The 15892-nt window shown below is 43.0% G+C and overlaps 1 protein-coding gene across 3 annotated transcripts in view; it reads right to left on the bottom strand.

Annotated features, from left to right (window-relative positions):
- Positions 1-2826: 2826 nt before the first annotated feature.
- The window catches only part of FAM227A (family with sequence similarity 227 member A), a 41203-nt gene continuing 28137 nt past the window's right edge, over positions 2827-15892 (bottom strand). The window contains exons 12-16 of one of the 3 annotated variants that reach the window (XM_081129658.1): positions 14721-14878; positions 12873-13025; positions 10046-10186; positions 6106-6231; positions 2827-3321 (exon numbers count right to left, since the gene is read on the bottom strand). In XM_081129658.1, the coding sequence (XP_080985784.1) occupies positions 3195-3321; positions 6106-6231; positions 10046-10186; positions 12873-13025; positions 14721-14878 (705 nt within the window). In that variant the 3' untranslated portion in view covers positions 2827-3194. Of the gene's footprint in view, positions 3322-6105; positions 6232-10045; positions 10187-12872; positions 13026-14720; positions 14879-15892 lie in introns of those variants that run through there. The other 2 variants (XM_081129660.1, XM_081129659.1) reach the window with 2 other exon arrangements.

Genomic DNA, 15892 nt, shown 5'->3' on the forward strand with positions numbered 1-15892 from the left:
ATGAGGTGAATTGATTAAATCTAAATCCTGACTTTGGCCCAGGGTAGGAGTGAACTTTAGTATTCTTTGTCCCGTGGACTGGGAATAACTAGATGTGTTGCAGTATTATTTTTTGTCTGTCTTGTTTCTGTTTTAGATAAACTCAACAACATGCGCAGGCTTCATTCCTAACATTCTCCCAGTGCTTGGACGAGGGTTCCTCCAGGTGAGCTGGAAGATAAGGGGCCAAGCAAAAACACTTCCTTTTCCTGCGTTACTTTTGACTTCTTGGTGACTCTCCGTGGATGAACCATAAAGACACAAACAAACAATAAAAAACCAGTATGATCAAAAAAATGAAGAGTCCCCAGGATTATATAAACAACTAGAAATCAACCACCCAGAGAGAAGAAGGTCAGAAGCTGAGACTGAGAGATTATGTAAAGTGTCTGGATGTACTGGGAGGAGGTTTATATAACCAAGGGAGAATTTGGAGATAAATTATAGTAAGTACATAAGAAAAAAAAGAGAAAACAGGCAGATTTAAAAAGAAAGAGACTTAGTTCCAGGGATAGCAAATAGTTTTGCAAGAAAAGAAAAATAACCGTAGTACACTCGGTGCCTCACGGCAAAGGTATTGATGGTACAATAATGCTGATTAATGATCCAGCCACAATCACAACGGAAACACACTGGGCGGGTGGGGGATGGGAGGCGTGCACATGTGAGAGAGCTCAGTCCTCACCTTTTCAGTGAGAACTCCGTAAAGCGCAACACGGAAAAATCAAGGAGCAGGGCAGCATGGTATTTAGACATCGAGGGGAAAACAAGTATAGGGTACGAAACAATCAGTTACGAAGGTGGCAGGCGTTGCTTCTGGGGAATGGGAAAGGGGCTCGGGGGTGCGATATTTTGGAACAAGCTTTGTAGAACTATTAATTACGTTTACTTTGTATCAGGCACTATTTATTCTAAGTGTCTAAAAAATGTTAACCAATTTAATCCTCATAACAACTTTATGCTATACATACTATTATCATCACCATTTCACAAATTTGCTGAATCCCTACTATGTGCCAGTCACAGGAGCAGGTGCAGGATAGTCAATGCTGAATGAGACTAAGTGTCTGACCTTAGGAGACTTACAGCACAGAGAGGAAGACACACATCCCTGGACATATTCAGTGGAGTATGTTTGGAAAAGCACAGACTACAGAATAGGTAGTGATGCCTGAGCTGGGCTTTAAGGGTCAAGTACGAATTAGCCAGATAAAAAAAAAAGTGTATATAAAGAGCAATGAATGCTTTTTAAAATGAACTGAATTGGCAGGTCTCCTCTTCCACTGTAAAATGGATGTTAAAAACAATAGTATTTATAAGCTACTCCTAACCTGGGAGTTTCCATAGCTCAAACATGCTGCTAGGTATATAAGCCAGTATCAGTGGTTGTTTCTTTAATTTAAAAAAATTAATAAAACTGTCTCCATATAAGTTTTTCTCTTAAGCCTTCTCTTAAGAATAGTTAGACTCGCCCTGGCCGGGTGGCTCAGTTAGCTGGAGCATCCTCCCACGCACCAAAAGGTTGGGGGTTTGATTCCTGGCCAGGGCACATGTCTAGGTTGTGGCTTCAATCCTGGTCCGGGCAGATACAGGATGCAACTGACAGATGTTTCTCTCTCTCTAAAATCAATAAATATATCCTTGGGTGAATATTAACAAATAAGTAAGTCAATAAAAAAATAATTAGGCCACAACTCAGGCCTTGGAGCCTAACTGCTCACCAAATGTGAGAGCCTAAGGAAGGCACTAAATCTTGGCTGCCTCAGTAATAAAACGAGGGTAATATATTCCGTATCTCACAGGAATGCTGTGAGAATTAAATAAGACAGGGATCACGCTCAGAACAGAACGAGGACCTAGCAGGGACAAGCCCCGGGTAAGTTTTAGCTATGGAGAACTGCTGTGGGCCACTGCTCAAGGTCATACGAACTAATGAACAAGTAAAAGTAATAATTAAGAAAAACATTAGCTGTGATTGCTTAACATTATGTGGCATTTTAAGATACCAAACTTTGCAAATATACTAAAAATTCAAATTTTATGTTAGTCAGTTGTCCTTTACTGGGTGCCAGAATTTAAAATGAGATTTCTATGGGCTTCTATGACTCCTGGCTGTCTTATCCCCAACAGATGGCAGGATGAGGGCTGTGAGTTCAGGAAAATGCCCTGAATGTGGCAGCGTCTGCTCCTTCACCCTATTCCACATGCACTTGGAGCCTGCCTCTTCTCGACCCTAGAGCAGTAACCTGGTGAAACAACCGCTGGACTGCTTTCTCCAAAATGGGTCTGCTCTAAGTCTCCCAACCCAGAATGTTCCAACTTAGTTCCTTGCACTGCTTTGGGCTCAGTGAGTTTTCAGATTATAAAAAGTCTGAGAGCTCAGAGAAGAAGCATTTAACCTTGATCTTCTGGGTGTGTATCAGGGAAAGCTTCCTGGAGGAGGAAACATCATCTGCACTGACTCTGAAGCAGCAGGAGGAGCTGGCTGGGGAAGGAGGGCCGAGGTGGGAGAGGGAATGGCATTTCCTGAAGAGGAAGATGCTTGTGACAAGCAAGGCCTAGAGGCAGGAGGAGCTTGGCCTCCTAGGGCAGCTGCAGGGGCTCAGTGTGGCTTGAGAGGTGGGGGCTGGAGAGAGAGGAGAGAGCAGAGGTGAGCAGGGGGCACCTCATGAAGGCCTCATGTCTAAGAGTTTGGATTTTATCCCTAGGTTCCTTCGGGGAATGAGGAGAAGCTGCAGGTTTTAAGCAAAAGAGTAGCATGATGAGATGTGGATTTTTTTTTTTTTTAGGCAAATGAAAAATGTATTACTATTGAGTTTTCACCAACAAAACTTATGATCTTGGTCTTTCCTTCTTGCCTTTGTACAAGGCCAAAAGAGAGACACTGGCTACTTTGACAACCTTAAAGAGAACTCCAGAAATGTCACCAACAGCATGACCTTTGCGACCAAACCCAGCAACCAGCACTTCATCATTTGCCTCAATAAAATTCAAACCACCATCGTTGGGTACAAAGGCTGTGATTTTTTTGCCATTCTTGATCAGCTGGACCCTGACACACTTCCTGATGGCAGAATTTGGCTGTTTGGCTTCAACCCCTACTTTTTCCAGCACAATTCCCTTTGCACGGGAAGCGCCTCCAAAAGGGTTGGCCTTCAGTGCTGTGCCCAAGTGAGCTTTCTTGTACTGTTTATCATGCCACTTCTGATCTTGTCGGTGGCTCCGGAGCTTCCTGGCAATACGGAGACCGTGACATTTGCCCATCCTGCTGGCGCCAAGGGCCTGAGGGAAAGAGAGAGATATGGATTTTTGAAAGAGACTCATGAGGAGCCTGTGTCTTGACTCACGTGAGCCTCAGTTGCCTCCTTTGAAAAACAGGGACAATAACATTTACCTCAGAGGACTGATCTGAGACTTTAACGAGATAATTGATGGAATATGCTCATCACGGGAAAGACCACTTCTCAATTTTCTCCTGGTATCTGTAACAGGAAGAGCAAATCTGCTCTTCTTCAGGCTCCTAAAAGTCTGGGGTCATCAGTCCTTAGTGACTTCCGATGGGGTGTCTAGGAGGATGTTTTTGGGCCCTGGCTGTGCCCTGTCTGAATGTGAAACTCTTGGAGCCTGGAGGCTCTTCCCTGTGGGCAAGAACTTGCGCATTTTCTGGAGCTTCACCATTTCAATTCCGTGGTGAGTGAGCAGGGGATGGGCCGCCCTGATCGGAAAGCTGGCAGCGGGCACACGGCCCAGAAAACCAGGGAGTCAGGCTGGACTGGACTAGTGCTCTCAATCAGGCATGCTCGAAGTCTTCCTGAATTAAGGAATGTAAGAAGTTTTAGGGGAAAAAATAATATAATGACTATTAATTATTGGCAGTTTCTGTGCCAGTCTCTTTATATGGGTTAGCTCTTTTATACATAACAGCCATCCACATTTTTTATGGCCAAGGAAATAGGCCAAGAGAACTTAGGTAACTTGACCTAAAGTCATAGAGGGGCACAACGCAGATTCAAAACCCTAGATCTTTTTAGAGTTAAAGCTCCGTCTACTGCTTCATCGTCTACTGCTTCATCTTTTCCTGTGGGGGAAACTAAAAGGTAACTCCTTTACCTGGGGCTTGTCCAGGGTAGTCATCGCTACCACAAAACAGATCCACAATGGAGCCATTATAAAGGAGACAATATTGGAATTTCTACTTATATATTATATATTTCTATTCATACTTTTTAATTTCTATTTTTCTCTATGTTTTACAGTATACATACTATATTAGTATAGAAATATATATTTACATATACTTATATGTATATAAGTATATATCTATGGTTCATAAATAATTAATGTATTAATTAGGGGCTGAGTTCTCATAAATGTTTTACTGAGACAGACAAGATCAAGAAAACTTGGGGACTACTGATCAAGAGGTATAGCCAGGGTTCCACACAGAGGTAAATATTTGTGGGAGACTTTGCAAATTCCCCCCAAATACATATAGCCTCCCTTTGTGAAGACCACCATCTGCCATCAGGACTTTTAAAGTCCAAATATGACCACACGGTTTCCCTGTTTAATATCTTTCGTGGCTCTCCATGACTTAAGACACAAAATGCTTCATGGAAATCCCTTCATAACTTGTCCTGGGCTCTTCTCCAGGCACCTCTCCTGGAAGGCCCTCACACACTTTCTTGACCACCTGGCCCCGAGCCTTTACCTCCGCTGCTCCACCCACTGGGAAGGCTGGCCTCTTTCCTCATCCCCTGCCCTCTGCCTGGCAAACGCCGGCATGGGCCAAGCATCTGTGTGGCTCCAGGCTGCTGCCTGCTTTGCCGCCTCTGTCTGACAGCCCCTCTGGAACTTTAAGCATTTATTTCTTGCTATGTCTGCCTTCTCTCACCAGCCTGTGAGCCCCTTGAAAATAGGAGCTGTCTCTTAGCTACTGTTATTTACCCAGTGTCAATCTGAAACCTCTCCAAACCTGGGCTTGCTGCTGTGGGAAACACAGTGGAGAATCCCTACTTCATATGGCTGTTATAAAGGGTAAAGTGAGGTCACGTTCCTAACCCATTTAGCTTAATGCTTGGCACAGAGTTACCAGTTAACAAATGATTGCCATTACTATCGTATTATAATTTAATATTGTTAGTTATAATATTTTATTTTATTCATTGTATCCCTTCCCATTTCAAGAGAATAAAACTTGATGACATATGTAATCTGATCAAATTTTTCACTGTAAACTTGTAGGAACTTTAAGTTCAATACTGAGATGATCTTTAGTAAATATCTGAAGCCAACAGGGTGCACTTAGGGAGGGAATTCTGCCTACTGACTGTCACCTGCAGAAGCTGGGCTGTGCTGTCAGCTCTGAATTACTTCTGTTGATGCTCAAGGCTTGAGTTTGCCAAAGCTGAGTAACGGCAAGGCCACCTACGGCCCAAGCGGTGAGATGTATCACTTGCAAAAAGAAACAGCTGGATTTACCTGGGGTCTGACTATGGGCTCATCATTCCAATAAAATTAGAGTGTCAGAGTCTATGAACAGAATAAACACACCTGTGGAAATTGCCTAGATCCAGGTGAAAATGGAGTAAAATAAAAATGTGAATGACAGTGGCTGGAGACCCTCTTCCAGAAAGGTGGTCATGGTGCAGGTAATAGGCTTCCTCCACAGAAGCGCCTAAGTGTCAATCTGGACTCCCCTCCCATCAATCGAGCCATTTTGACTTGATTTCACTTCTTTTCAATGTCAGGAGTGTGACTAAAGCCACCTCATCTTCCATGGCTACACTCTACTCAACTGGCGTAACCTTAGAAACAGGGGTCACGCATTCCCCCGCACCCCTCACACCTAGTTGCTTGCTGTTCAGTTAGAATATTTTAAATAAAATAATGGGTAAAAGAGCCAATGCCATGAATAAATGGAGTCACTCGAGCAAAAAACTCCACATTCCTGTTTTTCACTCAGCCTAGGAAAAACTATAATGAACTCTCTTCTCTACCTAGGGAATCGTTATTGTTATTTTTCAGCCTTTGGCCAGTTTCTTCTCCTACTGTTGTTCTACCCACCTGAAATTAGAGCCATCAGACCCTCTGCAGGAGCTCCCTAGGTCCAGCGGAGAGAATTCATCAGGCCTGGAAACTGGGGGGGGAGAGGAGTCCAACTTCTGTCTCTCCTCCTCCTCCTTTTTCCTCCTGTGGGGAAACAAAGGAGACATCAAAAAAATCGGTCAGAAGTTCAGTGTGATTTCTTCAAAGTGTTCACTGGAATCTTGATAGGTGTTGAAAGAAAAAGTTTACAAATCAATCAATCAATCAATAACACTGGCAACAGCAAACAACTGAAGTAGAGTGCTGAACATATTCATTTTTTTTAAGATCTTTATTGTAATCTCAGAGAGAGGAAGGGAGAGGGAGAGAGAGAAACATCAATGATGAGAGAGTCACTTATCGGCTGCCTCCTGCTTGCCCCCCACTGGGGATCGAGCCCACAACCCGGGCATGTGCCCTGACTAGGATCTAACTGGCAACAGGCTTTTGGTGCACTGGACAATGCCCAACCAAACGAGCCACACCAGCTAGGGCTAAAATATATATTTTTAAAGAGGGAAAGAGAGACAGACAGACAGAGAATGGGGTTAGCCCTCTTCTTCCCTTCCTCCTTAGAGCTGCTGGCCTGGTAAACAGTAAGCTGGAACTCTAGGAGCCCTCTTGATGGACTATGAGGGTCTCTGAGAAAGAGTGCCAAGGGCAAGGAAGATTTTGTTTTGCTTTTGTTTTCTGGAGAAATTAAAATAAATTGACTTCAGGGTTGGAGACACTAGATTAGTAGAAAAGAAAGAAAGTTAAGTGGAAGTCTGTCTAGTAAATGCAGGATCCCTACCCCCATTTCTTTCCTGTTTCCAGAATGCCATTAGCCAGGTATATGCCCCACAGGCAAATGATTGGAGGATCCTTCTTCTAAGAAAATAAATTGCTTCTGAGGAAAGAAACGCAGATGCTGATATCTGAGGGTTTCTCAGTGAGAAAGCTGGCTTGCTTTCCTATTGCTAAAAAGAGAGAGAACCCACCAACTGAAAAGCCATGCCTCTGCTACTTACACCCACTGTCAGTTTTTCAGAGCTTCACTCTTAATGTATAAAGACAGTCCAGGATCATAAATAATTTAAGGAAAAACTCAAGGTGAAAGAGAGAGTTCAAAACAAGCAAATAAGTAGAAAAACAGAAGAAGGAACCCAAGAAAGATACCCACAGAAATAATATGGGGGTCAGAAGAAACTTAAAAAACAAAGATCAATATTCTCAGCTATAGATGAAAATATCACATCTATGAAAAAGAAGAGAATGCTATAAAAAGGAACAGCCAAAATACAAGAAAGAGCTTACTCCAGGAAATTAAGAATACTATATTAGAATTTTTAAATTAAAACAAGTGTTGGAAGATAGAATATAGAGATTCTCCTAGAAAGTAGGACAGAAATTCATATAGATTCCAACAGGTCAATAAAAATAAGAAAATTAAAAAATCAGTCCAGGAGGTCCACCAACTGAGTATAATCCAAAAAAACAGAGCTAGGGAAATGAAGAGAAGGAAATTATTAAATAATAAACATTCTCAGAACTGGAGGATACTACTCCAGTCTGAGACAGTTCCCAATCCTACTGAAACATATTAAGATATGATAGCAAGGCACCTGATTGTGAAACTTCAGACTACTAGGGATAAAGGCAATATCCTAAAACCTTCCACCAAAAAAAAAGGTAACATATAACATTCAAGGCCATAGGAATCAGAATGGTACCAGACTTTTCAACAGCAAAACTAGAAATTAGGGGAAATTTTTTTCTCAAAATTCTGTGGCAAATTGACTTTTAATTTAGAATTTTATTCCCAGCAAAACATCTGTCAAATATTAATCAAGAAAAAAGTCATGTAAAGACTAAAAAAAACTTCCCATGTACCTTGTCTTGGAGAGCTACTAGAAGATGTGCTCCAGCAAAATGAGGAAGTAAAATAAGAAAGAAAAAGACACCTGACCTGGGAAACAGAGACTCCAACAAAGTAAAGTTGACAAAGGGAAGTCCTAGGATGATGGTGAAAAAAGCCCCAAGAGGGTCACTGTGAGCAGACCTAGAGGACACCAGTTTAAATGGGGAGAATAAGGGACTGAGCAGGAGAACTCCAAAATTAAAAAAAGAAGTAAATGGCATGTATCCTGACTTTTAGGATCTTCTGCCACAACTTTTTCTTAACCCTTTGGAGTGTGCACCTGCTTGCAATGGAGAGAAAAGAACAAGAAACAAACTGCATCTGTCCTTGTTATGACCACATTATCTAGTAGAACATACATATAATATATATGATATATTTGAGAATGTGGAAAACAATACTGCTTAGTTTTTGATAGTTCTTAACAATCTAGAAAAAATTACCAACAGATAATGTCTTAGAAGAAAAAAATATCAAGAAATACATATGTAAGCATGTTATTTAGAATAATGGATGCAAGTTCCAGAGTTGAATATTGTTATTTCTGTACAGTAGACTCCTGGATGGCTACCTATGGGCACTAAGACAGCAGAATTCAGGTGTGTCGTGTAAGACCTCTGATGCCCCTCCATTCCTTCCTCATCTCTCCCTGACCAGCCAGACCCAATGGCAGGCTGATAAGCTTTAGCTCTACAAACTGGATTGAGCAGCTCTCTGCTTAGAGTAACCAGCCCATTCTTCCCCTCCCCATAGCAAACAACTGTGTTCCCTTCTGAAGTGTTCTCTTAGGACCTATGCAACTTGTGGCATGTTACCTATTCACATATCTTTTTCCTCCTAGACTGCAGGGACTTTAATTTACTTATTTCTTTGTATCCTTAGTGCCTGGCATAGAAGGTCTTTAGTCAATGCTTACTTGGCATGTCTGTGCCTCTGTTTTCTATTCAGTAAAATGGGAGTAATGTTATTTAATAGGATTTAGTAAGATACAAATATAATAAAGTGGGCATGTTGTCTTTGTCCGATGGCATGTCACCCATTGTACCCCATGTCATTGACTGCGCCCTCCTATCTCAGGCCACATGGACACTCGGGCCTGGCTAATCATAGCACTGCTTCTACCTGAACACAGTGTTGGTCCAGGTAGGATGGGTGGGGCCATGACCCAAGCAGAGCAATCAGAGACTTCAGCGAGGTTGGGTGTATGGAGGTTGGGAAAGGATGTATCTCTTTCTTTTAGGTCATGTGCTATAAAAACATAGGCTTGTCTCTGGCCCTTCTTCTTTCTCTGAGAAAAAAGGTAGCTTGAAAAACAAACCAGATAAAATTAAGCATTTTATATTGGCAATATGCATTAAAAAAAAAAAGAAAAACAAGCCAGCACACGGAGTGTTGATGGAGGGAGAGAGGCGCTGAAAATATCATTGAGCCCTTAGGAACAATGCACCTGCACCCAACTTGTCTGTGGGCTGCCTGGTCACTGAAGCCACTAGATTTTCCTTCTGCTCAAGCTAATTTGAGCTGGTTTCCTGGCACTTGCAACCAAAGAGCTCTGACTCACACAGTTCATAAAGTATAAACGCTTGGTACAGAGGAAGTACAAAGTCATTGGTAGCTCTTTCTGCTACCATTAACAATAATTTAAAAAATGAGCCCTGGCTGGTTTGGCTCAGTGGTTAGTGTTGGCCTGAGGACTGAAGGATCTCCAGTTCGATTCCAGTCAAGCTCATACCTATCTCGGTTGCAGGCTCCATGCCCAGCCTCCGCCCCGCCAGGGGAGTGTGGTAGGCAACCAATTGATGTGTTTCACTTACATGGATGTTTCTCTCCACCCCCACCCCCACCCCTTCCACTCTCTGAAAAGCAATGGAAAAAATATCCTCTAGTGAAGATTAAAAAAAAAAAAGAATTGAGTGACACATAAAAGTGAGTGAACTTTTGTGTATTCTTTTTCTGTGTATTAAGGATTCTTACATTGCTCACATTTCTACTTTTCCCATGGTCTTTTTTTGAACAAACCTTAAAAGAAATGCAGCCTCCCTCGGAAGGCTTCCTCTAGGTTTCTTTCCCAGGGATTCCTCACTGAAGACTGAAGGGTGGATGAACGTGCGCTTTGCCCTTTTATTTTGTGCTTCTCTTTGGTCTACACTCTTCATGTCCCTGTGGGAAAGGACACAGCAGGGGGGGAAAATGACTGCAGAGCCAGTACGATCTTGGCTCTCCTATCTTCCTATGTAAAGAGGCAAGTGTTTACAAATTCATTCACGACATCTGTCAAGAGAAACTGACTGAGCAGGGAGCTGACCACACAGCAGCAGCTCAGCCCTTGCTGTGCGCCTGAGGTCACATCAGCCCTGGGGACAGAGAGGAATACGGGTAGTCCTTGAACTCAAGGACCACCTACTTGGATTAGGAAGAGAGGTGAGGAAATCCACAATCCGAAGGAAAGCTGAAGTGTGAGCTTTGAGGGCAAGTGGAATCCAAGTTGGGATTCTGCCACTTGCTGTGTGACCTTGGGCAAATTAATTTACATTTCCATGCCAATGTACTCAACTCGACATGGTAATAACAGAACCTAGGGTTGTGGAGGATCCAGTTACCACAGGCCAGGTGCTTAGCACAGTGCTGGTACACAGGAAGTGCTTGATGTTGGCAGCGGCTGGTGTTATTATAGGAGGTTTTCCGTGGAATGTCTTTAGATAAGCTTGGGGTACACAATGGGAATGCTGAGTTGGGTAATTAATATACCAGCTGACTTTTGAAATTTGAGTGGACATTTGTTTGATGAAGCAGTAGGTTATGGGTGTTCAAGGTAGACAAAATAGCAATAAATATATATTTGAGTGAAGTTAAGATGCTTTCACCTACTTCTCTGCTATGGTAGGATAGATGTAGAAAGACTGATATTTAAAAACTAGCATTGAGCCCAGCCGGGCGTGGCTCAGTGGTTAAGCATCAACCTAGGATCCAGGCGATCGGGGTTCGATTCCTGGTCAGGGCTCATGCCCGGGTGGGGGCCTGATCCCCAGTCGGGGGCGTGCAGGAGGCAGCCGGTTGATGACTCTCTCATCATTGATGTTTCTATCTCTCTCTCCCTCTCCCTTCCTCTCTCTGAAATCATGTTTAAAGACATGTTTAAAATATAAAATAATAAAGTAAATCAAATTAAATATAAAAACTAGCATTGAACTTGTCCTAAACCAGTAGTTATTCCAACGATGGGGCTCTTTTCCCAAGGCAAAGGAAAAAATTGTGTTGACACAACATTCTCACTTTTGTGATCTTCTGCCACAACCTTAACCCTCTGGGGCCTGCTTCTGCTTGCAATGGAGAAAGAGAAGCCAGCAGCAAACTGTCCTTGTCCTGATTACCTTTCCTAACAAAAAAACCTGGATGTAAATCCTTGATCTTTTCTGTGTTGTCATGTCTTGAGATGTTGCAGCCTGCATAGGTCTCAGGCTCCTACTTCCCACTAGTAAAAGCATCTTTAGCTTGTATGACAGAATCACATATTGAAACATTTCAGAGAGTTCTGCAAAAAGCATTTTGAATTGTGGATGTTTTGCCCCCAGACAAGTGTGAGATGGGAGCTCTGGACTCAAAAGAAAGGGGATTTTTCAGCAGCAGCTGACCCTTCTCCCTCTCTGCAGAGCTCCATCTGCATGTGCAAACGAGGCTCTTCCTCCTTCGGAGCAGAGAACCCTGCAAAATACTTGCTGGATTGCCTCTGCTCAGGGGACTGCTCCAGGCCTCCCCACTGCAAACTCTCCTCTGGACCCCGCAGTTTCCATGGTATGGGCTCACGTGTAATATCTCTAAGAGCCATCATTTACTGAGCACTTCCCTGGAGCCAGGCACTGAGCTAGACATCTCCTTTCACTCACACCACTGATGGACCTAATTCACACAGAGAATGAGAGAGCTTAACTAGAGCTTCAGTCTGTCCAACTTCAATGCCAGTGCTCCTAATCGATGTGGTCTGTTAGGGAAGTAAGTGGCAACTCATATCCAAAAGGGCCCTGGGCCATCTACAAGTAATATTCCACAATGACATTTGTTACCTTTGTTCTTGTTATATCCACTATTTAAAAAAAACACAAAAAACTTACTTAAAATTTTATAACATATAAAACTTATATATAAAAGTAAAGAAAGTAGTATAATGCACACATCTACCCATTCTCTAACTTCAACAGTTACCAACATAAGGTCAATCTTGACTCATCTATTACTCCCTTTGCTGCCCCCCTATACCCACCCCAAATGGGTTATTTTAAAATAAATCTTAGACACCATGTCATTTCATCCATAAACACTTCATCATGTACCTCTTTAAGATATGACTCTTAAAAAAGTAACAACTACAAAACTATAATATCTTTTTAAAAGGAACACACCAATAAAAGGGATTCCTCGACATCATCTAAAACTAAGTCAATGTTCAAATAAAATAAAAATCTGGTTTGTTATTGTGGAGTTTACATTCTGATCATAAGAAAGCTGAATGTGCTTAAGATGTTATAGGGCTAGTTCCCAATTGAAAGTTATTCTGATGTGCCCTGGCTGGTGTTGCTCAGTGGTTGGAGCATCAGCCCACATCACGGGTTTGATTCCCAGTCAAGGGCATGTACCTGGGTTGCAGGTTTGATCCCCGGCCCCAGGCAGGTCAGGTGCCAGAGGCAACCAACTGGTGTCTCTATTCCTCCCTTCCTTCATCCTTCCCTCCTCTAAAAAAAAAAATCAATGGAAAAATTTCCTCAAGTGAGGATTAACAACAAAAATTACTCTGATGTGCTACAATAGACAAATGCTGAAACACTGCCACTTCCCAAAGCCCCTTGAATACCTGAGGAAGTTGTTGTGCAGTTCTCTTAGGTACTTGTCAAAGAAAGTCCATTCACTCCAGTGGAGACGGTTCAACTGCCGGAGGATATCCTTTCTCTTCTTCATGTTAGACAGGGTCAGGCTGATGACATCAGCGTAGGTCAGGCTGGACTCAGTGGATTTCAGGGTCAAGGAAAACCCCTCATTGTCAGTTGGTATTGACTCTGGGCATTATTAGTAGGATGTGCCTAGGGCATGGGAAGGAGGGACGGTAAGATGGCAGAGAGGGGAAACTTTGCGGATGAGATCACTGAAACCTGAGCAGGGAAGACTCTTTCTGCTCTTTGACGGTGGCCTGCTTTGGAAAGAGGCTATCCTCTCCATGGCTAGGCCACCCCCTATCTTTTAATAAAGCTCCTCTCTCTTCCTGCTGATGGAAGGGCTAGGCAATGCTTTTTTTAGACTGTCATCTAAAATTCTTACTCTTATCACAGTGGTGAATAGGAAGGAATTCCAACTTTTCTTTCCTTTCAGGCCCAAGGCCTCATTCCCTTGCTCATGTTTGTATGTCAGTAATTTTTCTTTGCTCCCTCTAGCCCTCCACCCCTGCTGGATTGGTCAGAATCTCAGCTACACTCATCACTTGTTGTGGGCGCTCAGGCAAGATATGTCACCCTCTATGTCTCCAGTTCCTTATCTATAAATAGGGATAATAACACCGGCCTTAGATGATGTTAATAACGATGACAGTTCTTATTTACTTAGTACTGGGTATGTGCCATTCAGTCCCGGTCACACTACTGGTTTGGTGTCACCACCCTTACTTTAGGATGGAGATGATACAGATATTGAGCACCAAGGGTAAACTGTGTACATGAGATCTGAAGGCCAGTGGGCTGCTGGGCTGGGGACTCAAATCCAGGGCTGTGTACCCCCAGTCCAGGCTCTTCCCATTACACTACACTGTCTTTACAGAACAAGAGGTGATAGAAGGAAAAGCATTTTATGAACAATAAAGCACCATGAATTGTGACAGAGATAGGTTTGTGGATAAGAAGTGCTACAGGGCAGCAGTTATAAGTCCCATCCAGTTCACTATGAAAGCTTCTCCTGATGCGGAGCTATATGCAGATAGGTACCATTCACGCAACGTTACCTGCCAGGCACCAGGCTAAGCCTTCACTTCTATTGTGCTCATTCTGTGCAAAACAGTCCCATGAGGCAGCTGCTGTCACCCCCACTTTATAGATGAAAACTGAGGCTCAGAGAGAAGCTGGAACTTGACTAAGGTCACTCAGCAGGTAGGACGCTGCGCAGCTCCCTGAGTCCAGGACTATTTGACTCCATCTTCTGACCCGCCCTCTATGGTAAACTGCTAGGACTCAGGACACCAGCACATGTCACACCTGCTTTCTTAAGATCTGAGCGTTTTACCAAATCTTTAAATGCCATTGGGGCCAGGAATTTGCTGATGTGTCTGGGGGAGGGGTGTGTGTGAGGAGAGTGTTAGAAAAAACACACACCCAGACACCAAAATTCCTGATCAATATATACACCAGGGTCAGTGGGCACCTGGAGGCATGACTGAGTTGTGAAGTCTGTTAAGAGTATCTAGTTAGCCCATCCATCCTGGTAGATGGGAGGAAATTTTGCACACAAGGTGATTCGACTTGCCCCAGGGTCCCACAGAATCATTTCATGAGGCAGATGTGGAACCAAAATGAGCAAGATTCTGACCCTTAGGCTTATATCTGGCCACCCTTGACAGGCACCTACTAGGTGCCAGGCACTGAATTAAGGACTGGATGCCTCTCCCCCACCCTCGCGTCTGGGAAGAGGAAGCAGGGGCCTGGAGGAACATGTAGGATATGGGATGGTCTTAGTTTTTTCCCTCCTGCCCACCAACACGTCTTTGCCACACTGCCGCAGGGTGAAGTAGTTCAGGAGGAAGTACACGATCAGAGGGCTCTTCCCATAAATGTTGAATAGGTTTGAAGTTAGCTCAGGACTTTTGCAGACAGGGTGAGACTGAGCAGGAAAGAGAGAGGGGGAAAAAAAGGGTATTGTCAATTATACAGCATGCATTAAGAAATGTAAAGGCACTCATGTCCTTTGATCTGGTAACTCCAGTTTTAGGACACTATCCTATGGAAGTCACCCAAAATAAAGGAAAATAAATTAGGCACAAAGATGTTGACTGCAGAGAATTTTACTATAACAAAAGATTAGAATAATGTTCAGGAAGATATTAATATCACTACCCAAAGGGATAGTATGCCACTATTAAAATGTTTATGAAGAGTTGGTACTAAAATATAGTTTCCAATAAAATAGGTTAAAATAATCAAGATGCAAAATTGAGTAGACAATATTAATTTTATATGAAGTAACCATAATTATATGAAACATTTTGGTAAAAAAATAGATGAAAGACTAGAAGCATAGTTACGAAAATGTTAACAATTCATTCAACAAGTATTTGTTGGGTGACACTAAGTATTCACTGTTCTAGGCCCTGGAGATTCAGCTGAAAATAACACAAATTCCAGCCCTTGTGGAGCCTGCACTACAGTTGAGAGAAAAACAATAAACAAATCAAGAAATAAAAGAATAAATACCATGATATTGTGGAATATGTGCTTCAGATAAGAATCAAACAGGGAGCCTGGCCGGCATGGCTCAGTGGCTGAGCATCGAACTAGGATCCAGGAGACTGCAGTTCGATTCCCAGTCAGGGTACATGCCCGGGTTGGGAGCTCAATTCCCAGTGGGGTGTGCAGGAGGCAGCCGATCAATGAATCTCTCTCATTGATGTTTCTATCTCTGTCTCTCCTTTTCCCTTCCTCTCTCTGAAATCAATAAAAATATATTTTAAAAGAATCAGACAGAGCAAGGGGTGAAGGGTAGTGCAATGGGAGACTGGGGAGGAAAAGAATCTTCCATGGTGGTCAGAGAGGGCTGCCCTGAGGAGGAGCAATCCTGAATGATGGAAGATCTGTGCGATGTTCCAGGCAAAGGGGACAGCAAGTATGAGAGACTCTA

Source organism: Miniopterus schreibersii (assembly GCF_964146895.1).
Source record: "Miniopterus schreibersii genome assembly, chromosome: 2".
NCBI lineage: Eukaryota > Metazoa > Chordata > Mammalia > Chiroptera > Miniopteridae > Miniopterus > Miniopterus schreibersii.